At 39.2% G+C, this 23,453-nt stretch overlaps 2 protein-coding genes across 3 annotated transcripts in view; one reads left to right on the forward strand and one right to left on the reverse strand.

Moving 5' to 3' along the window:
* The window catches only part of LOC135472719 (exocyst complex component 1-like), a 32,431-nt gene extending 20,529 nt beyond the window's left edge, over positions 1-11,902 (reverse strand). For both annotated transcript variants that reach the window (XM_064752362.1, XM_064752361.1), the window contains exons 1-11: positions 11,800-11,902; positions 10,445-10,609; positions 8,710-8,840; positions 6,236-6,331; positions 5,908-5,971; positions 3,925-4,115; positions 3,350-3,475; positions 2,397-2,498; positions 1,557-1,689; positions 866-975; positions 192-347 (exon numbers count right to left, since the gene is read on the reverse strand). In XM_064752362.1, the coding sequence (XP_064608432.1) occupies positions 192-347; positions 866-975; positions 1,557-1,689; positions 2,397-2,498; positions 3,350-3,475; positions 3,925-4,115; positions 5,908-5,971; positions 6,236-6,331; positions 8,710-8,840; positions 10,445-10,568 (1,233 nt within the window). In that variant the 5' untranslated portion in view covers positions 10,569-10,609; positions 11,800-11,902. The remainder of the gene's footprint in view (positions 1-191; positions 348-865; positions 976-1,556; positions 1,690-2,396; positions 2,499-3,349; positions 3,476-3,924; positions 4,116-5,907; positions 5,972-6,235; positions 6,332-8,709; positions 8,841-10,444; positions 10,610-11,799) is intronic.
* A 90-nt stretch (positions 11,903-11,992) lies between these two features.
* On the forward strand, positions 11,993-23,348 carry LOC135473110 (uncharacterized). The gene is made up of 7 exons (XM_064752929.1): positions 11,993-12,381; positions 15,282-15,361; positions 15,950-16,056; positions 16,413-16,485; positions 18,473-18,540; positions 19,778-19,862; positions 20,642-23,348. Exons 1-7 carry the CDS (start codon positions 12,101-12,103, stop codon positions 20,869-20,871), a joined length of 924 nt encoding a protein of 307 aa, XP_064608999.1. The 5' UTR covers positions 11,993-12,100; the 3' UTR covers positions 20,872-23,348.
* The last annotated feature ends 105 nt before the right edge of the window (positions 23,349-23,453 follow it).

A 23,453-nucleotide genomic window follows, 5' to 3' on the forward strand; every position in this document is an offset into this window, starting at 1 on the left:
ACTGATACCATGTTTTCTTTGATCTGTAACATCACCTATCCAGTAAAACTGAACTGTCCTCAAATACAAATTCTACCAGTTTCTGTAAAACGTGTCTCATGTACTGTGAAAAAGAGTTTGATAATATAGCATCATTCTCGGCTGTAAACTTGCACTTGTTTGGGTGGTGTTCTTGGTGAGTTCAGACTTACCCCTGCCAGCTTCTCAAAGCTCTCAGGGTCAGCATTCTTTAGCCAGGACATGAGATCTGCATATGGGGTGAGGTCCCTGTGACTAGAATGGTGTGGGGACAATCTGAAGTCTGTAGGGTTACGGTTCAGAGTCTCACTTTGGATCAGACCATTGCCCTGGTATCACACACAGAGAAATCATATATTATTTGAATGTAAGAAGATTAGGAAGCTATTATTTATGTTAAGGTCATCCTGAAGTGTGACTGAGAGAGACGCATGTAGAAGAAAGCCGTTACCTCTCCCTGGATGTGTAGAAAAACATAAAACTATACTGAAATTTAGCATAAATTTTCTTTCAAGAGCAAAACAGGGTTGAAGAAACCTTGATAACATCAGGTCTGTCCTTTGTTTTAATATTTATATTTAAAAATAAACAGTTTAGCTGCAAACAAGACAACTGCTCACTGATCAGACCTGATCAAGGATTCACTCAAAAAAGTGCATTTTAAGAGGCAATTAAACATTTTAAAATATTACTTTTTGGGCTGAAACTTATTTTCTTTCACTAGGACCTCACTCTACTCATGCAAACGGTGTGCTTTCCAAACACACAGTAAAACACCTTTTTGAATTAGTAGAATCAGGAAAATATGCATCTGTAGGTCACATACCACAGGTGTAACTCCGCTTACCTGCGAGATAAATGCATTATTCAGGTGTCTAGCCAATCGCCTTGCAAAACAGTTGGTGTAATTCGTGAACTTCTTCTGCTGCTCCACCACAGCAGCCATTTTCCCATAACCTAGAAACGAAATACCAGGAACTGCATTACAACGAAAAAGGATTTACCTCGTTACCTTGCAAATAGATTTATATATCCACCACAAAGGAAAAGAAATGCTTCTATCTTTCACATGTTAATGTGTGATTGCAAGCATGTGTTTTTTAACTGACTCTGTAGGATACTTTTTTAATTTTATATTCAAACTACTTAATTCTCAATGTAACGCTTCTTTAAGAAATATAAGCACAACCACACTTCAGATAAATTCAATGTCTGACAAATATCCTTTTGATGACACATTATATTAAAAAAAAAAAAAGTCATTCCTCTGTTCTTCTTTTGTTAGGTACTTTAAATTTTCAACCTTTTTAACCACTAAAGCACTTTTTGTGTGGAATTTATGCATACAATTATTAGGAAAACAATGCAAAAAATGATTTTATTTGAATGTGTCATTAAAGATGTAAGCTTCATAAAACTCTGCAAATTATTTCTTTACTCTCCAAAGTCTTCTTGAAATATTTCAGTACATCAGCTGCAGAATTAGGGTATATTCAGGTGTAAGCAGTACACATATATTTTTAATGGAATTTACATACCTGTGTGAGTGTCAGCCTGGACACACTTCTGTAAGGCCTCTGCTGCCACTGAGCAGTCGTAGATTCCATTAGGTGTTGATAAGTCACCATCAATCAAGGCCTTGACAAATTTGTCTTCCAAATCAAATGATTTCTACCAAGGGATCAGAGGAAATGGGTTTATTAGTGCAGTCCAACAAGTTTTAGTCTCATCATCATTCTCTGATGGATATGACAATTCCAGAGAATAACTTCAGGAAGTAATCACCTGATGACCCAATCCTTTTACCATCTATTCACATTTACATCTTGTTTGTGTCTTAGGCAGTACTGCGCAGTTGGTTAGCGCGCTAGCACAGCGTAATGACCCAGGAGTCTCTCACCAATGCGGTCGCTGTGAGTTCAAGTCCAGCTCATGCTGGATTCCTCTCCGGTCATAAGTGGGAAGGTCTGCCCGCAACCTGCGGATGGTTGTGGGATTCCCCTGGGCTGTGCCCGGTTTCCTCCCACCATAATGCTGGCCGTGGTCGTATAAGTGAAATATTCTTGAGTACGGCGTAAAACACCGATCAAATAAATAAATAAAATAAATCTTAGGCAGTACTCAAAAGTATATCACTTTTTTCTCTTTATGTCAAGGCAGCCAACATTACTGAGATCATTCACAGGCATATTTATTTACTTATTTATTTGATTGGTGTTTTACAAACAAACTCAGCACCATCTTTCTAAGATTAATAGAACTCTCACAATCAGTATCTTTCTTTTAGAGGCATTTTCAGAATTAGGACATAGAGGGAGGAACTTTAGGTCTAAACAAGAACTTGAAATCAGACAGAAGAGAGCACTTCTCCGATGTACCACAAGCTTGTCCAGTTCCTCCAGCAGAGACTGATGATTCTCATTCCTGATTTTGATCAGCATGTCCTTCTCCTTTATCACTTCCATCTGGTCTTTGACATTCTGAGAAAAAAAAACAAAACAGTAACCATGTAAAAATCAATACCTTAAATATTTCCATCTGTAAAAGAGAACTTTTCAATACATAACTTGGTCTTCATGGTAATTTTGGGGGGCCTCCGTGGCTCAGTTGGTTAGTGCGCTAGGGGAGCGTAATGACTCAGGAGCCTCTCAACAATGTGGTCGCTGAGGGTTCAGCTTATGCTGGTTTCCTCTCCGGTCTGCCAGCAATCTTTGGATGGTAGTGGGTTTCCCCCAGGCTATGCCCGTTTTCCTCCCACCATAATGCTGGCCCCAAAAATATATGTGAAATATTCTTGAGTACAGCATAAAACACCAATGAAATAAATAAACAAATAAATCATGGTAACTACCTGTAGTCTTTCAATAGTTTAACCCATTTTTGGATACAGAGTGTCGAGGGTAAATAACTTAAAAACCCTTGTTCAATCAATTTTATACCATTAACAAATCACACTTTCTTATCCCTACCAATACGTAAACACTCTTTCTGAAATTTTTATTGAAAACATGCTTATTTTTCAACGACATAGATATGAAACGTAGACTATTTCCAAAGCAGCTATAATAATAAATCCGTTTTCAGTACAAATGGGGTATTCATTGCTGGGTGATATTCTTCCCAATGGTGATATTAAGATTTTATCTTCAATTTATTTTATCAGCTATTGATATTATCAGATTACCTGATACATGATATCTGAGCAGAAGTTCTGTCTTGACACTTTATACTGACCTGGCCAAAAATCTTGAAAAACAAAGGTAACAGCCGACTGAAAATAAGACAAAAGTCTGAATGTGACTGTTTTAAACAGGTAATACCTATAACATACCTGTAACACTGAGTCATAGGCATCCAGCTTCTCCTCAATCTTTGTAGCCTCCTGTATACCTTCATCTAGAAGCCTCATCAGGCTCAGCACTTGGTCTTCTGAGCCCATGATGGAGTGAATATTAGCCTAAAATAGAAAATATAATAACACAAAAAAATCTGGAAATGGCAAATGGAAATTTAGTGGTAATCTTTTAGGCTTTGTTTATTGTTTTAGTTTTGCTTATAATTTTCATCCCTCCACACTGCAAAGGGCTGTTATGGAAAAAGAATTTTTGTTTAGCATGCAACACTGTGCAACTGGGTTTTTGTTAATATTAAGTTACACAAAGCTTATAGCTGTTAAACCTTTAGATATGTTTATACAAAATGTACACACGCTGCACTGCAGTGTGAAAACTGCCAGGCATTCAATGTCCTCATCACTAATAATTAATGGTTCATCCAAAAAAGATGTGTAAATGTCGTTTATTTTGTGCATACCAGGACATGTCCAAAACTAAACATTTCTGACATCCTGTAATGCATATTTCAACAAACTTTCTTGTTCAAGGAAAAACACTGATGCGCTCTTACACCATCCAGGACAGACAGCTGCTTTGAGAGTTGTTCCGAAAACGCCTCAGCATTTCCGATAGCGGCATGACAATCTCTCATCAGAAGTTCAAGATCGCTCTCCTCCTTACTAGACAGAGCCTGGTAGTCATCTTCCACAACTTCATCCTCATGCTGGGCCGCCTGACTCTGGTCTGACACATGGCTGATTTCTGATAACAAGGACATTACATGTAGAACAAGGACATTGGGATACAAACATAGAGAAAAACAGGAGAGTATGAATTAATACTTAAAACACTACTGACTCTTGTCTGACATACAGCTGATTTCTGATGACAAATACATTACATGTAGAACAAGGACATTGGGATACAAACATAGAGGAAAACAGGGCAGTGTGAACACTTAACACACTACTGACTCTGGTGTGACACACAGCTGATTTCTGATGACAAATACATTACATGTAGAACAAGGACATTGGGATACAAACATAGAGGAAAACAGGGCAGTGTGAACACTTAATACACTACTGACTCTGGTCTGACACACGGCTGATTTCTGATGACAAGGACATTACATGTAGAACAAGGACATTGGGATTCAAACAAAGAGGAAAACAGGGCAATGTGAACACTTAATACACTACTGACTCTGGCCTGACACACGGCTGATTTCTGATGACAAGAACATTACATATACAACAAGGACATTGGGATACAAACAAAGAGGAAAGCAGGGCAGTGTGAACACTTAATACACTACTGACTCTGGTGTGACACACGACTGATTTCTGATGACAAGGACATTACATGTAGAACAAGGACATTGGGATTCAAACAAAAAGGAAAACAGGGCAGTGTGAACACTTAATACACTACTGACTCTGGCCTGACACACGGCTGATTTCTGATGACAAGAACATTACATGTAGTACAAGGACATTGGTATACAAACAAAGAGGAAAACAGGGCAGTGTGAACACTTAATACACTACTGACTCTGGTGTGACACGCGGCTGATTTCTGATGACAAGGACATTACATGTAGAACAAGGACATTGGGATTCAAACAAAAAGGAAAACAGGGCAGTGTGAACACTTAATACACTACTGACTCTGGCCTGACACACTGTTTTCTGATGACAAAAACATTACATGTAGAACAAGGACATTGGGATACAAACATAGAGGAAAACAGGGCAGTGTGAACACTTAATACACTACTGACTCTGGTCTGACACACGGCTGATTTCTGATGACAAGGACATTACATGTAGAACAAGGACATTGGGATTCAAACAAAGAGGAAAACAGGGCAGTGTGAACACTTAATACACTACTGACTCTGGCCTGACACACGGCTGATTTCTGATGACAAGAACATTACATGTAGAACAAGGACATTGGGATACAAACAAAGAGGAAAACAGGGCAGTGTGAACACTTAAAACACTACTGACTCTGGTGTGACACACAGCTATTTCTGATGACATAAAACAAGGACAATGGGATATAAACACAGACGAAAACAGTGGAATATAAACACTGCTGGGCTGTCTGACTCTGCTCTGACAGATAAAACAGAACAAGGACATTAGAACACAGACTGAGAGGAGAACAACGCAATGTAATCACTGAACACACTGCTGGGCCATCTGACTCTGCTCTGACATATAACACAGAACACGGACATTAGAACACAGATTGAGAGGAGAACAACACAATGTAAACACTGAACACACTGCTGGGCCATCTGACTCTGCTCTGACAGATAACACAGAACAAGGACATTAGAACACAGATTGAGAGGAGAACAACACAATGTAAACACTGAACACACTGCTGGGCCATCTGACTCTGCTCTGACAGATAACACAGAACAAGGACATGAGAACACACTATAATACAAGTTGAGGGCAGCATAGTGAAGCATTTTGCATTGTGTAAGGCAGATTTGATTAGGAAAAAGGTATTATAACTTAAAATGAAAAAAACCTACCTTGTAATAAATGCTCAGGCACATTGACAAACTCTGGTTTGTGGATTAAATACCTCTGGCTTAACTGCAACAAAATAAGATAAAAAGACTAAAAAATACTCGAAAAGAAAAAAAGAAAAAAAAATCATTGAAAGTGTAGTAGAGACAAAAAATACCCACCACAGAAAGAGTATTTTATGCACAACTGATCTCTTGTGGTAGCTATATACTGAACAACATTCACTTACAAAATATACAAAGAAATATGTCGTGGATGTATTTGAAATAATTACAGGACATTAAGCTTAAGAAAGCTTAATAGTTAGAGTTTATCAATACATTAACAAACCTTCCATAAACATGCGATGAAGTTTTCCTTATCAGGTATGCTGCTGGCTACCCACTTATAGATTTTCTCAAAATGAAGATCAAATTCCGCTGTTTCCTGAAATATTCAAATTATATCACCGAGTAAAATTAATCTAAAAGCAACTATTCAATGCAGACATTTTGGGTCTTGCAATCTTTGCATATACATCTGCTGCAGTGATTTAAAACCATACACTAACGACAATGTACATAGATGTCCTGGGGCCATACATTGTATCTAGAGTCATTTTAGGTCTGGAAAACCTATGGGTCTCTATCAAGCTGTATTAAAACTAACAACTAAATTGACTAACTAGAGCCCCAGGGCCATAAAATGAGTTGTTTTCCTCTATTTTTTTTTTTATCTTGTAACCAATGGCCAATTGTGTTCAACTGCATTTCACTGGTCTTCTCAACCCACAAAAGGGCCTATCAGTTATTTTGTGTGTAATGGAGGACCCGGCCCCCACCTCATTATGACAGGACTTCAAAGAGAATACATTGCACCAAAACGTTATATTATGATATACTGTAAGATTGTATTTTGAGAAATTTTTTTTGCAGCTCAGTTATTACCATTTCTATTTGTTTAGTTAGAGTGAGCATGAAAATCTTCATTATTTGTACCACTGCCATATGTGGCAACGGATCAAGGCAACATATCATAATACACGTTTTGGTAATTACATTGTTTATACATACAGCTGTATCTATATAGTGCAAATATGGCAAGGACACATAAAATACATGTGCAAATATGGCAAGGGCACATAAAATACATGTGCAAATATGGCACAGGCACATAAAATACATGTGCAAATATGGCAAAGGGCACATAAAATACATGTGCCAACATGGCAAGGACACATAAAATACACGTACAATCAGTCAACCTTTTTTTAGATCTTTTCAGGATTATATCCAAATGTTCATCACATATAGCAAACATAATTAACAGTTCATTCCACAATTTAACAGATAACTTCTTCAAAGTTTGTGGGCATTCATGCAATTAGGCAGATCAACTAATGGGCAGTAATCCAAGGGGTCAAGCATTGCTACAGATAATTTTCAGAGGTAGTGTGGTTCTCCCTACTTTTCCAAGAGAGGGAGAAGGTCTACTGGGTAAGCCTACCGCAGTACACATTTTTTGAAAATACTCAACACTTCCCTATTTTGGGTCCCCAGTTATATACCTTAAAAGTGTTAAACTGACTGAGTGAAGGGGCTTGAGAAAATCAAGACATACATGTGCATACATGTACAGGCCTACAGAGACCTACCAGTTCAGAGATTCTTGTAGTTACATACAGGACTATATGCATGTACCTACTGATTGCCCACAATTACGACTTGTCATAACATTCTAGAATAAATTAATTATTTCAGCTCTCCCTCATTAGGAATGAATCCACCTCAACTTGGAGGCCTACTGGGTTTATTCCAATAACTCACTCACTGACAACTTTACCTTTTCATTTTGTTTTGATAGCAGGGGTTGCAGTATTATTTCATTCTATGGAAACTTTCCTAATGTGACTGGTAATTTATTTTACTTGTCGAAACATTTCTGTACACACGAACAACTGCGGTTTTGAGATCAAAGCATGATACACCTGTTTGCTAAATCCAACTATAGGGCTACATTAGAAGACAAAAATTTCTTATTTATGCTTCATTTATTGGTCGTTGTATTTCATTGCATTAGCTTCTTTCCTAAGAAATCACTGATACAAGTACACGTTGAAGACTGGACACTCTATGACATTTAAACATGGCACAAATAAGAGATGATCGGTGTAGAATTAAAACCAAACAATGGGAGCGATATCAGGATGATTTAATACAGGAAGCTGTTTGCTTTAAATCTTGCATGTACGCTATAGCTTTCAGAACTTTGGTGTATACACAAATCGTCATGCATATTCAATACACTCTGGTTTAATTTTTGGGGAGTATCATCTAATTTTTATGCACTAACATGTCGTACTTGGGTGAAACTACTTCCGGCAATTTCTTCACATTTTTTTATGCCTGTATATTGGGCCTCTGGCGATTCTCACCAAGAGGCCCCTAAAAACTATGACATGTTATCAATAAAAAGTTTGGTTTCATATTAATTGCTTTCGTTCATAGATATAAAAGCTCTCACAAAGCATAATATTGTGTTGCATTTCATAAAAATCTGAGATCAGCACAAGCAGATATGCCCCTCCAAACACCTGAGAGCAACACCATTACACCATCTTTAATACTGTCAGCAGACATTCCCTTCCCAGCTCACCATTACTGCGTCAGAGAACAGAACTACATTACACAGTAGAATGTGATACATTGTTAACGTCGCATTCCCATCAATTTTTGATACATCAACATTTTGGTGCTACCTCAATAAACTGAAATGATGCCACATCATCTTTACAAAGGTATCACATAGTCTATGTTAACAATTACCTTTTCAAGATCTCTACCGTCTACAGTCTTTAAGCTGCGTAGCGTCCATGAGGCCTTCTTCTTGTACAACTCTCCCTTGTCAGCTTTCTTCACTTGGTAAACTTGAGCCTGCACAGGCTTCTCTTTGCTCACTGTATATGTATACACATCAGGATAATTAGGGCAGATCTGCATACATGTATATATATATTAATATATATATTTTAGAAGTGTTTACAGATACATATATGATACAGGCAGACAGGCCTAGTGCCCACCTGGCATAACATTTTACCCTACTTCCTCTACCTTTTCGCATATGAAAGAGCAACTTTTAGAGCAATTCATGCACTTTTTAAATTTCATTTTGGAGACAAAACTACATTGGTTGCATTGACTAATTCCAGGGCTCCACAAAAAGTGTAATTTTAACAGTTTATCTAGAATAATGCCTTCAGAATACCCTTGAATAAACACCTTGCAAAAATGCCAGAAGGCTGAAGAATTACAGAAGTATTATACATTTATTTGATTGTGTTTTATGCCATATTCAAGAATATTTCAGTTATACAACCTTGGCCAGCATTACGGTGGGAGGAAACTGGGCTCCAATCATCCACAGGTTGCTGAAAGATCTTCCCATGGACAGCCGGAGATGAAGCCAGCATGAGCTGGACTTGAACTCAGAGCCACCACATAGGTGGGAGTCTCCAGGGACATTGCGCTGCTGGTGTACTACTCACTAGCCCCCTCGCTCCCCCCCTCCCCCCCCCCCCACTTCCTTGCTGTACCTTAATATGCCACAGTAATTTACCTCGCGTTACACTTCAAAGACCTTATCAATTTCAAGGACAGAAATATTACCCTAATTCCACAACCTTTGTGCAAATGAACTGGTAACTTTTGCCTGTACATGTTTAATTTGCCTTAGCGCATCACAAAAAGTATGAATTTCGTCAGTCTAAACGCAATGATGCAGAATAGGCTTGAATAAACATCTTGCAAACATGTGACAAGGTTGAAGGGTTACAGTATTTCTCCCAAAAACACATTTAGTTAAAGACGCGTGACTCAGATTTGGAAGCAGGTCTACCAAAGGGCTGGCCTGTAGAAGATATGACAGCAAAACTTCAACTTAATACAGGAAGTATTAATGTCATGAATTTGGTAATTTATGCTAATTAATGAGCACACATGGCATCTGCGATGGAACATTCCCCTCCTGTGGTTGTGCTTTATATGCATGTAAAATATGCAGTACTTTTTGAGACACAATCCCTAACATTTACTTTATCATTGATTCAAATACACGATGCACTAAGTGGTGAATTTTGTAACCTATGGTATTTAATATGCACACAGCGAATCAATGACTTAATACTCCCCCCAAGTCATTGTGTTCCACATGCATGTAAAACCTGAAGTCATTAAATGCATTACTTTTCAAGATACCACCCCTGACTTTTTTGTTTAACATTGCTTCCCCTGTTATAGGACACTGATGTATGACACTAGCTGCACCCCTACTTTGTACAGGTGAGCTAAAGAGGGTTTATAGGAGAAACACCTTTCAGTTTCTCCGCCTAACTCAATGTCAGGGGTAACTCTGTTAAACAAGTGTCAAGTTACACTATTTCCATTGATTCATACACGTACATGCATACATGCATTCTGTTACCTCAGGTCAATATTCAAGAGCTCCCTATTCTACATAATACTTTGTAATGTGAGAATGAGTGTATTTAAATTCACAAACCTGCCACACACAAAAAACTACTCTTTTTCTTCCTTCCAGCTTTAGTCACATGGGCAAGGCCGATGAGCCTCTCATCACAGGGGAGAAAGACATCTCTCTGTAGTGTGTGTTTAACCGCCATCATTATTCTGACGGACCTGAGGAGAGGACAGCTCCCTCAGTCACCTAAAACACAACAATGTGTTCAAGCTGGATCACTTGATATACCAAGACACACTGTTTCTATTTCACCACATACACCGGACGTCTGCCAGCTACCTGTGAATGGTCGTGGCTGCTCCCCCGGCTCTGCCCTCCCACCATAATGCTGGCTGTGGCTGTATAGGTGAAGTATTCTTGAGTATGGCGTAAAAACACCAATCAAATAAATAAATAAATAATTATATATCAAAAGTTGTAGGAATAGAATAACAGTCAATGGCATCTGACAATTATCACCATTGTAACAATAAGTCTCAAAAGAAAACAAATACATAATTTGTAATTCATAAACACATTTGAATTAATTTAGTAAAGTATTGATATTTTAAGAGAAAGTTAATGTGACTATTTTTATGATGACAGTTTTTTTGATTGCAAATTTGCTGGATTTACCCTATCTCCTATGTATGTCTATGGCCTAGGATGAGAACCACAATAAACCACAAAGTTGTGGTATATATGTACAAGAACCTCAATGTGGAAACCAAAAAGAGTCAAACGGGAGTCAAAAACAGGAAAACACCCCCCCCCCCCCCCAAAAAAAAAACAAACAAAAACAAAACAAAACAAAAAAAAACCAAAAAAAAAAAACCCTACATTTGTGCACCTTACCCGGTACCAGACAAACCTCCAGCAATAATGTTGCACGGCTGTCGGGAGGAGCTTGATTCGATTAAGTCGCTTCAGTTGGTAGTTAAGGGCTAGTGGTCTGATCTATATGTCACTGTGCGGTGAATACTTTCTAACATATACACTGATGCTAACAGTCACCACCACGTCCTAACATAGTTTATTCTGACTTTCGATGATAAGCAGTGCAGACGTGAGATGCCTACTGTTAAAAGGAGCCTCTGTGACTTTTCATATAAACTTTAACATTCTTGGTTGCTTTGCTTTTTCCCCCACATCGCGCTGTAGAGCGATGGTATGCTTGGATCAAAAGGAAAGTGAAGATACAAGACGGGCTAATGAAGGTTGCCTAAATTCTGAATTACCACGTCGAGATACCTTAAAGCGGTGCATGTAAGTAGGCGGTGGTTGGCTGTCAAAATTATGCCGTTGTTGTTGTAATTGACAAGATACAAATTATCACTAGCAGATCCCATGTTTGCTATCTTCAGATTGACATATTCTACATCAATTCTTAAACTTACAAATGCTCTTCTTGCACACAGGTGGATATCTGTATGCGGGTGTTTACACCAAATATTACTCTTTCATTTCACTTGTCTTCAAAATCCGACGGAAAACGAAAGGCGGGTCGGGTTCATTATGCGCATGACATACGACCTCCGGAAGTAGTTTGATCTGGGGTCAGTTGCGTTGCTTGGTGCATGTAAACAAAGATCTGTCAACCGTGGCTAATTTGTCACGGTGTTGTGAGGGTACATTTGTCGGGTAAAGTGGGGTTATATTCTATCAAAAAAAAAACAACAACTCCGAATCGTCTGTAAAATGGCTACGGGCCATGCTATGCCCGGTTATGGCGACCCAACAAGGCGATCAAAGTCTGCGTTTCCGTATAGCAGTAGGACCGGGTCGCCTGTCCGTGTGACTCCGCCGTCGGTGTCCCATGAGGAGCTGAGCCGAATCAAGGAGGAGGCCAGGCTAATGTGGACGCCGACAGAACGCGCAGAGACTACGTACGGACTTCATTTTACACAGAAAAGTGTCGCCGTGAAAGCAGTATGTCGCCCCACTTCACCCACCCGAAGAAACAACCCTCACCCATCACCGTAAGTCGATCACTGTCAATTACCTCTACAGCAATACGTACCTATTTTTCTAATTTTTCGGACACCTGGTCTGCTTCTTTTAGTCAGTATATATGTAGTTATAATTGAAATGCACGATTTCTGTTTTCTCACGTGGTTAGTCCATCTAATGAACAACATAGGCCTATATACATGTACATCTTTATTTCTCTAAAGAACACCAATACCTGTCCTAAAAAAGTATAGGTTTACAGTAGGCCTTCACCGTATACTTGTACCACAACTTAACGAGCTTATAGGCCTATATAGAGATCAACTTTTATTTTGGCTGGGCCTTTTCTGCAAGCAACGTTTCGATATGGGCCTAGGCACCGTTATCAAGCATAATTTTCGATAAGTAGAGCAAATATAGATGTTTCAAGAGAAAATTAATGAGGCTATTGCGGGGAACATTTTTGACACGACCATGGAAATATCTAGGCTGGTGAAATTCCATCACTCTGGCACTCACATGACCTTATCATAACATTTCATACTTTTGTTCATTGTGTAGTTATTGTAGTTATTGACTCTTTTTTTGCGCATGTGCATGTACAGCTACTGCATTATAGCTTACCACAAAACCGACCAGTATGTCTCTACTCAGCCGCACAAATCTGTGCGAGTGCACCAAAGTTGAGCCGGGGTCTAGATGTCAGCAATTTAAGGGCACAGACAAGCTGAACTTACATTATGTTTCGTAGGGTTTATCTGTGGATTTTACCTGCGCACCATGCCCATTAGTTTTCGCTGTTTAACAAGCAATCGTATAGGGAACCGCACTCTAAGTTTTTACGCGATTTATTACCACTTTTTGTTACTATACACCGGACATTAACCTTGTTGGTTTTGATGGTTACGCGTGGCCATGGGCAGTCTGGGAAAAATGATGAGTATTTCACTTGATCAGCGCTCTACCAATGTTTCCCTCACAGTCTACAGTATATAGCCTCTCTAAGTAGTTCTCAACCACAGGTGAGGTAAGAAGGTTTACAAACAACTGACAAATTTCCAAATAAACAAACAGTAGGATTAGCTGTAGATCAAGTATCAGTAGCTTGACTAAGCGTCTGTCAGCTTACATGGGATTTAGGCCTACTACCATCGGTGAAGGTGAGGAAGCCATGACTTCGGTTCAGTGATAGCCCCTCATGGTAGCTCATAACCACAGGTGAAGTAAGAAGGTTTACAAACAACTGACAAATTTCCAAATAAACAAACAATAGGATTAGCTGTAGATCAAGTATCAGTAGCTTGACTAAGCGTCTGTCAGCTTATGGGATTACTACCATCGGTGAAGGTGAGGAAGTCATGATCCCGGTTCAGTGTTACTCCATGTGGTGTACTTTAACTAACAATATACTCTGATATAAAATAAGCATAAATTTAATTCGCATTTCTTATCCCATTGGTCAGAGTGAGTTACTTCTTATTATGTGGATGCGCGGGTTTAATTAATTAATACATTAATTTTTTAATGGTGTTTCACTTATATTCAACGCCATTCAAGTGTGGAGGAAACCGAAGTGCCAGGGGGAAACTACCGCCCATCACCAGGTGAACTGGTGTAACATAGGCCTATACAAGCACATATTTATTTATTTATTTGATTGATGTGTTACGCCGTACTCAAGGATATTTCACTTACGCTACGGCGGCCAGCTTTATAAAGGGAGAAAACTGGACAGAGTTCGGGAAAACCCACGACCATCCGCAGGTTGCTGCAGACCTTCCTACTACACGCATATACAGGAGGTATAGATCTATTTGTGTTAGATTTGGTCCCCTATAACAGATGCTTGTAGTCCTATATCTTTTTTTGACGTGGTTCAATATCCGTAATTATATAGGCCCAAATCTCGTTGTATTTCTCTGTCTGTATCACTATACCATGTTACTGACCACGCATGCACTCGAAACAATGTGCAGTCATTTTTTTAAACAGTGCATCAAAAGTAAGTCCCTCCCCCACCCTAAAAAAACAACAAAAAAACAATGTTTGACATTTACCAAGATATTTGCCCAATCGTTGTGAAATTTTGCACACAGCATCTCAGTAACCAAGTCAACACACTGTAGCGAGGATTACCCTCCATGCGCAAACGCATTATCGGTCGGATTTTGAAAATGTTACAAACAGATTGAAGATAATTTTGACTACCTGTACGACCAAATAGTGTTCAAATCGAGTATAATCACCACCCTTATGTTTCGCGCTGAGACAGCGAGCTTGCATCATGTTAATAAGGCGTGTGATCCGACTTTGAAGCAGATGTCTTCATCAAGATCGGACACCATCGTAACACGGTTATACATCGCTTGTTTCAGCTGCTCCCACAAATATTTATTGGGACTAAGGTCAGGGGAGCTGTCGTCCATAAAAAGAAATCCATTGTCATCTTGAATCTGTTTGTTAAATTTTCAAGATCCAACCGATAATGCATTTGCGCATGCTCACTGGAGCACATCTGTGGTAATCCTTGCTACATTGTGTTGACTCGATTACTGAAATACTGTGTGCAAAATTTCACAACGATTGGGCAAATATCTTGGTAAATGTCAAAAACAGTTTGGGGGGAAACTTACTTTTGATGCACAGTTTATATTTATTTACCAATTACAGATCTATCACCGTTGAAAAGCAAAAACACAGAAACTGGTCAGCCGGATACATATTTAAACAATTTCTTGCATTGTGACACTCACCAAATTGTCTTCAACAGAAAATGAGGTGAAAGTACAGACACAGTATACATATGTTTACTAACAATCGGTGAGTGAAAATCTTAACAAGATTCAGTGTTTTGGTTTAATATACTCTACCTGGATGACTAAAAATATCAATTCCTATACACAACCACCGTTATGTTTTTAATTTGCAGAGCATTTTTGACCAATCGACTTCATTATGTACCAGGGTATCATAATCCGGACACTACAATGGGGAAAGCCGTGTACAGAAGTAAGTAAGGTATAATCTAGGATATAGCAGTCGCTAACACACTGACAATATACAGTTGTTTTTTCTTCTTAATAATAATAACAGTGATAAAATATTGACAACTATATGGCATGAAGACATCACAATATTGATTTCCATAACGGTTTTTCAAAAAACAAAAAGGAATTGTAAAAAAAAAAGTCTTTAGAAAAACGGTGAAACAAGCTGAGCTGTGTTCTGGTTGTTATAAAAATGATGTAACGACATTCAGCGTGCCAGTGCTAAAGCTTGAATCTCGGCACAAGGTCAAGAAATAAACTCTCAGTTCAGAGTTTTGCACTCACCTAACGTGGGCGTCTGTTATTAGAAATGTTCTTAAAATCAGTATGTTGTCCAGCTGCCTGCCTTCGTAGGAAGATACAAAAGATTATTTCTTTATTTATTTTTTCTTTACTCTTTCCTCCTTTTTTCTTTGATGTAAGATATTCTTGTACTTTAAATTCGTGTTCATTGTTTATCTGGTAAAATATACAAGTGAACTCCCTTGCCTTCCATTCTTATATGCAGTGTTGAACGTTTTGGACTAATAGCTACTATTATGGGTTGCAGTTGACGCCAGCTTACCGCCTCAAATGCAGTTGGAGAGGAGGGAGCCTCGTGAGAAGTACAAGGCTCGACCCGCTACCACCAGTATTAACCAGTACAGACAGAAACATGTGAGTAGCCATACACCACACGCGATGGGATACGTAAAACATACAGATCAAATAACCAAAATAAGCACCCTTTGCAGAAAAAAATTTCATTTCTTCAATGAAGACTTTAAACATTTTTTTTTATTCACTGTTCTTCTGATTTTATGTATAAACACCGTAAATCTGTTCTCAGTAGCTACATGCGTTTCCACTTTAAGCAAACAGACACTGTTTGCTCAAAATTCCAGCTATCAGTTATCTTTGAAGAAAAAAAAATCTTATCCAAACTTAAACAAAGGTATAGTATTAGAAGGTTGTATTACATTTAGATGGTTACAGTGTAGTTGTGTCACAACGTTTCTATCATTGCTTCCCAGAATTTCCGTGATTTCATGGAACCGGTAGAAGCTCAGGCCCTGGATGCCTGGGTGGCGTTAGCGGACGATAAAGGTGAGGTGCCAGCAGGTCTCATTTGTGGATCACATTTGAATTTCAATATTACATGTATACCGGTACTATAACTTATCCGGGAGAAGGGGACGGAGGAGCGGGTGGGTAGTGAATGTGTTTGTCACATGTGGGAGCGATTGTTAGTTTCTTGCTGATCGATTGGCGGTTTACTTCAGATACTATATGTTTTGTATATCTTGAGTATATTTTAACAACCGAACAATGTTGGATGTGTGTAATATATTTTTGATAGTTTTTAAACAACAATCCACCAATGAAGTCATTGTCTTCAAAATACACGAACCAAAATGGCCTTTCTAAACTGTTATCTGTACTTTGAAATTTACTGCGTCCCCGAGCACCTGGGGCAGATTCTACGCTCCTGTTGAACTGAAGTAAAATTTAAGACCTTTGCGTGTGGGATTTATTATGAGCATTGGTTAGTTCACGTACTCAGAGACTTACTTCACCTGTTTTAACACTTAGGGTCAAAAATTGAGCGGATGCGTCGCTGGCGGAGTCGAAAAAAGTGCATGTCAGTCAATTGATTCGACACTGCGCATCTCCCTGCGCTCGACTATGTACTTTTATAATCAGCTACAGAGACACGGCTAGCTTGAGTGCGAAGAAACGTTACTTTTACAAATAACTTCAGAAACACCACTGACTTAATTCAGATCAAACGTACTATTTCGATGGAATTAATGAAAGAATGAATGATTATGGCGTTGCGTCACTTTGTCAATATTTCAGCCACATCGTGGGGAACTTTATCGCTGAATTCCATAGAAATCCGCAGCATTTTGGCCACTCTGCAAATTTTAACAAATCTCACTACACAAATTTTATTGCGTATCCAGTGCGGAGAACCACAGACACACACAGGATCTACCCTTGATCATTGTGGTGGTGTGTTTGAATCCAGGTTTTACCGGTTTGGCATCGACATTAAGTCAGGAGATTTATGAGGTGTACTTGGCGACGCGAGGTAGTTTACTCCTGGCTGTTGGGTTTCTGCCACGCTTAAACATGATCGCCGACATATAGGCCTTCCGTGTATATAAAAAAAATTTGGAACTTGCATTAAAAAGCATTCAAATAAATCGAATGTAAGCGCTTATCTAACGTTTCCAATTTTAGTTTAAACGGATACAGAATCGACGCTGATTGGCGGACAGTGGAAATATTGATTCCTGGGTTAAACCTTGCAGCCTTAGACACACTTGAATAAATCTGCCACACCTAAAATGCAGCTTAGGCTAGGCATATCCTGAACTTCCCTATCTCTCAAATCAGCCAATCAGAATCGATTCTGTATCTCTTTTAAGTCAAAAATTTCTTTATGGAGTAGCTCCTTGTATGTGACATTGAATCATGGAACGAAAGGGTCTGCATTATACAAGCATACTTTACAAACATATCTTCACTAGTCTTCGAAGCGGACCATAGTGTCTGTAGAGTTACAAGTTTCTAGAGGAAATATGCTTGAGGGATCACCCTATATAAGATCGATTGTTTGCATACATGTAGTTGTCAGCATCCAAAATAAAACCTCTTCGTTATATAAACCCTAGTCATTAATTCTGGATATACTGTGGGTTCAACATAAAAGAATATTTCCAAGGCTTACAATTGTGTGCTAATTAGACCACGGGGATGTAGAGCTCATTAGTGGGTTAGTTTTACATTGCATGGTATCATCACAACGAAATCATCCAGACTTTGGGAAACGGATTGTTGAGATATTTGCACTCTTATTACTGCACCCCCCCCCCCCCCACATTTTTGCCCGCTTGTAACTGCACCCCCTCGCTCCCACACACACATTTTTGCCCCCTTGTAACAGCACCCCCCCCCCACTCCCCCCACATTTTTGCTCGCTTGTAACTGCACCCTCCCACTCCAACACCCCCACCCCCCCACTCCACCCCACACAAAAAACTAAACAGATAGAACTCCAGGTGTATCATTAATTCCTGTGTTTCAGACAAGGAAAAGGTATTGACAATGTTCAGCGATGACGTCCCTGCCAGCCAACGCAATTTGGACGCAGTTGTAAGTAACACATCGCTTAGAGAGCAAAAAAGTGTGTGCAGGCGTATACGTGGAATGTAGAGGCAGTAATTGTGACACTTACAGCCAACACACGAGCAGTGTAACGCCGAAAAACGAAGGACTCACTACACTACTCGCGTATTACGTGGAACTAATTAGTATAACACAAGGTTTGTTAAGCCAACAACGTTTCAAAATTTATGGCCAATATTGCGCGCCTCAAATGTCATGATTCCATTTATGTATAGACGACATTTCGGTCCATATTCACCGTTTAGACACGGAAATTCGTGGGATTTGATTTCAACCTGTTTGTAACTGACATAATTTGCATGGAACGTGGTTAGTTGTCATCAGTACTTCAGGAACACGTATACTACATGTATATGACTACAGCATTATCAGGGACCTGATACGATAACAATGATCCGGCCTCTGTGAGTTCAATTCTAGCTCATGCTGGTTTCCTCTACCTGGAAACGTATGCCAGCAGCCAGTTTATAGTCGTGAGTTGACTCGAGACCACAATACTTGCCTCCGTCGTTCATAAAGAAAAATACCTGTGATGATAAGTGTGATAATGTGGAATCTTTATAGACGTGCAGCAGAGAGATATTACATGTTAAATAAGCATATTTTATATCATAAATTGAATTCTCAGACTAATTTTATTGATCGATCAAGGTATCTCATTCGCCAGTAATAAAGAAAGATTTTCTTGGTTATCATATAAGTTAAAAGGACTTGTTTCATCCAGCCATAGTGCCCGCCATCATCATCCTGGTCCTTGTTTTGTCGACCAGTAATTAGCAACTAATAGCAGTCCCTAGGACACAGAGGGCGCGGGTTCTATCCCTGATTTTGTACAATTCCCTTGCTCCCACAATTCTTCAGGCCGTGGCGACAATAAGCGATCGATGACGCTCGTTTGGCCGTTTATGCAGTTTAAGGTTTTGTTGAAGAACACTTGTCTTTCACCAGTATTGTGTGCATTTAGGTCTGTCATAGTTGAGAACGTTCACCTATAATTTGCCAGAGGTCGGTGGTCTACGTCGAGCACTCCGATTTACTGTGGTCATAAAACTTACCACCATGTAGTGTGAGTGAAATGTTCTTGAGTGTGGCTTTAGGCAACAATCAAATAATATGATTGAGCTAATGTTTTATCTACATGTACGTTGATTACGTTGACATATGGATATTGGCTGACAGTTAAGCATGACTGTCTGTTGATCAGGAGGAGCGTTATAGGGCGACGACCCCTAGTGCCCGCCATCCCTTGGCGTCTCTTCACCGATATCTGAAACCGGCAGGTGTCGAAGGTAAGTCTAGTAAGCATGGCGCACGTTATTCATCAAAGAACTATCTCCAGCAAAACTACGTCATGCAGAAAATACTATCGAACTGAAGGGATGGGGCGGGGGGAGGGTGTCAGTTCTGAAGCCAATGTACTGCGTTGTTAAGCCGTATTGCCAAAATATACCCCCCTCCTCCACCAAAAAATCCAGGTAAATACGATAAGAGAAAAGCTGTACAGGAATACTTGGGATTCTATACGTACTGAAGCCAATGTTGCTCCGTTATGCCATATTGCGAAAAGATATTCCACAGCCTAAAGTGTGTAGCTACAACTGGTGTAGCCTGTAGGATGGGAGAGGGAATGTTTTCTTGGCTTACATGGCGCTGAAAGTGAAGAATGAATATTGCTATTGTTGCTCATAGCTGTTTACCATTAGGTGTATTGTTTACCACTTATGTTGATAAACTTGAGAATGTTGATATACTATAATACTTCCGCTGCATCTATGTAAATGTTAACCATTTATGGTGATAAAATTAACTAGATTGATATACCGTGTGACTGCCTTTACGTGTATGTCATTGTTTACCACTTAGGTTATTAAAACTTGAGAAGGCTGGTAGACTATAACACTTCTCCTATATGTATGTAAATGTTTACCACTTGTGTTGCAAAATTGATAAAAAGGTTGATATCCTCCAATACTTTACTGTATGTACGTAAATCATGCGTGATCATCATTATGTTGATAATACTCAGGCTATATCCTCTAATACTTTTCTGGTATACATGTTTGTGCAGAGGCTTCACACATATCACGCATAATGGACACGATTCGCTCAAATCCGGCCAGACATTGGCGGCACCCTGGCTCAGTGCAGGCACCGGAAATGACCGTTTTGCAAATGAGGGCAGATGATATTGAAGCAATAAGTGGGGTAAAGACAAAGAGGAAACCAGCCAAGGGAGACTTCCTTATCCACCCGGAGTGGCCGCCCTATATGTATCATCATAGGATACCGGGGTTCTGAGGTTGCAGTTACGGACTTCCCCCCATTTGTAGCGTCTGACGGCATGTGTTTATGATTGAGACTATTATGACACAGTTATAGTTTTGTGTATTGGAGGCAGGAGTTCTGTCCCCTTTGCTCGGTACTGATAGTAGGTCGGTCTGTGTCGACATACACAGCGGTAAAACACGTGGGCCAGGTTTGATACGTGTATACATACGTGTAAATAAATCAAGTCTCAGGTCCCAAGCTTTAGGGAACTGATTTTTTTAGTCATTAAAATTTATTTATTTATAGCCCTTGCACGGACTACTTTGGCAATATTTGACGAAGCCATTTAGAAGTCGTCATTGTAGACGAAGTTCTAAATCTGTCAGAATCAGAAAACAGTTGCTCAGTGTAAACTCTAATTGTTCAGTGCTTAGCTGAATTACTTTATGTGTTTAGTTATGAAACCACCATGTGTTATTGAAGGAAACTCCATCTTCCCGCCTATAAGGAATTAATGAGCATTGATTGGCTGGCGGGGGATCCTAGGTTAGAGGCCCTGTTGCATATGTACAGTACCAGTAAATCTGCTAATCTCACACTGCAGCCAATGAAAAAGAGCGTCTGTTTCTCTTGTTGTTGAGTAGACCAATCCAAATTAGGGTAAGATTTGTTCTTCCCGAAGGTAACAACATATGTATATAGCGAAAGATTTTAATTCCAATAGAGAGATTTTGGTCACATTGAACAAAATACCTTGAAATGTGAAGTATTGATTAATGTGTTCAGTCAGTTTTCGTTTTGTTTGTGGAAGAGGCTATTTGTTGACGGATCTTCGAATTACAAGCACAAGGTATGTATTTATACTCACCATAGGGTAGAAGTTACCTCCCTTATTCCGCTTGGCCTCAAAGCTCTTCAACGGTCTTTCACTTCAACCAGTATTATGGCAGTCCTAGGAACAATGAATTTAATATTTGGCAAACAGTCTCAGTATATACACAGGGGAATGATATATACATACTTTGTATTTTATTCAAACTTTTTTCCTTAAAATGAAAGCAATCCTTTTACGTAGGCCTAATATTGTGCACAATCAGTGCAATATGAGATGTACTTTGTTGTTATCCGTGTTTTATGAGCAACTTTTGTATTATTAGATGTTTGGATGCAGAGGAGCATGTACATATTGTTATTTTTTAGCTTCTTAAAATACATATTCAAGATATAATTGCTCTACAAGCGAATGTTGATTTTTATCCACACGGAGTTTTTGTTTTATTTGTGCTGCACATCTTGTGTGCGTTTAGGAAAATTTCACACATTTTTACATCGCATTTTGAGTTTGACATTGCTAAGGTCTCGTTTAATACATGCAAGAAACGACGCGTTGGTAAAGCATTGTGAAATTCCTATCTTTCATCGTTTCACAATGAAGTCGACAGTCATAACCGCTGCCATATAGATGATGTTCACATTAACAGTGACCCTCGAGGAATACACCGTCAATTTTATCTTGCTTGACGGTTGGCATGTAGTTCCGGTGCCGTGGCGACAGTGATCACAGAAATAGTCACCAATTGCGACAGTAGTTATATAATTGCTTTTTGTTACATCCTGAATAAATGGACAATCAATCGTAAAAGGTTCCTTGTTACCTTCCAAGCTGACCTGCTTGACCATTCCCCAATCCAGAATGTACAGCAACTTCTCCCAACCCTATAGATACAGTTGAGTGAGAAGGTCTACCAGCAACCTGCGAATGATCGTGGGTTTTCCCGAACTCTGCCCGGTTTCTCCCCGGTTTCCGCCGTCATATAAATAAAATATTCTTGAGTACGGCGTAAAACACCAATCAAATATGACTACGGTTGTCTGTCGCACACTGAGCGAATCGCCCTTCATTCTTATAAGGCTTCTTGTTACCTTCCATATCAATCATCGCATCCATTCTGTGATCCAGAATGTGCAGCAACCTCCTCCAACCTTATAGATGTGGTTGTGTTTATTGTCTTTCATTCAGCAAACCAGAATCTGTAGCCTAAATATCTTACATGTTGTCATTTGTCATATCTCGAGTAAGTAGGCGTTAAAGTTATTGAATGTTAAATGTGATGATAAAGTATTTTGGTAATTCTATACCTGTGACGTCGACGCCCAAAAATTGCAATTATCCTCACTACATTTTGTTTACCTCATTTTGCTCAAGCACTATAGGTGGCGTGTAATTTGGTACTTTTTAGGCATTTACATGAACAGTTAAAATACTACCTAGCTGACAGTAGGCCATGCTTATTAGTGACCATTTGTGAATCATCACAATGTTGCCGCTGCTCAGGTTTTACGCTTCATGATATAGGCCTTATTATATTAAATCCTTCAGGCTGTTGTTACTAACATATCGACCTCCGCCTCCATCCAAGACTCAAAATGTTTAAGCCGTTGTATAAGTGAAATATTCTTGAGTACGACGTAAAACACCAATCAGATGAATAAATAAATAAACTTCCAAAGGCCATGATATCCCAACCTTAGCCTCCTTTCAGCAGGTTAGGATGTGTAACTGTCTCCAGTTAATCTTAGATGTGGTTGTCGCATCTTGAGAAGGTTGACCT

The sequence above is a fragment of the Liolophura sinensis genome, chromosome 8 (assembly GCF_032854445.1).
Source record: "Liolophura sinensis isolate JHLJ2023 chromosome 8, CUHK_Ljap_v2, whole genome shotgun sequence".
Lineage (NCBI taxonomy): Eukaryota > Metazoa > Mollusca > Polyplacophora > Chitonida > Chitonidae > Liolophura > Liolophura sinensis.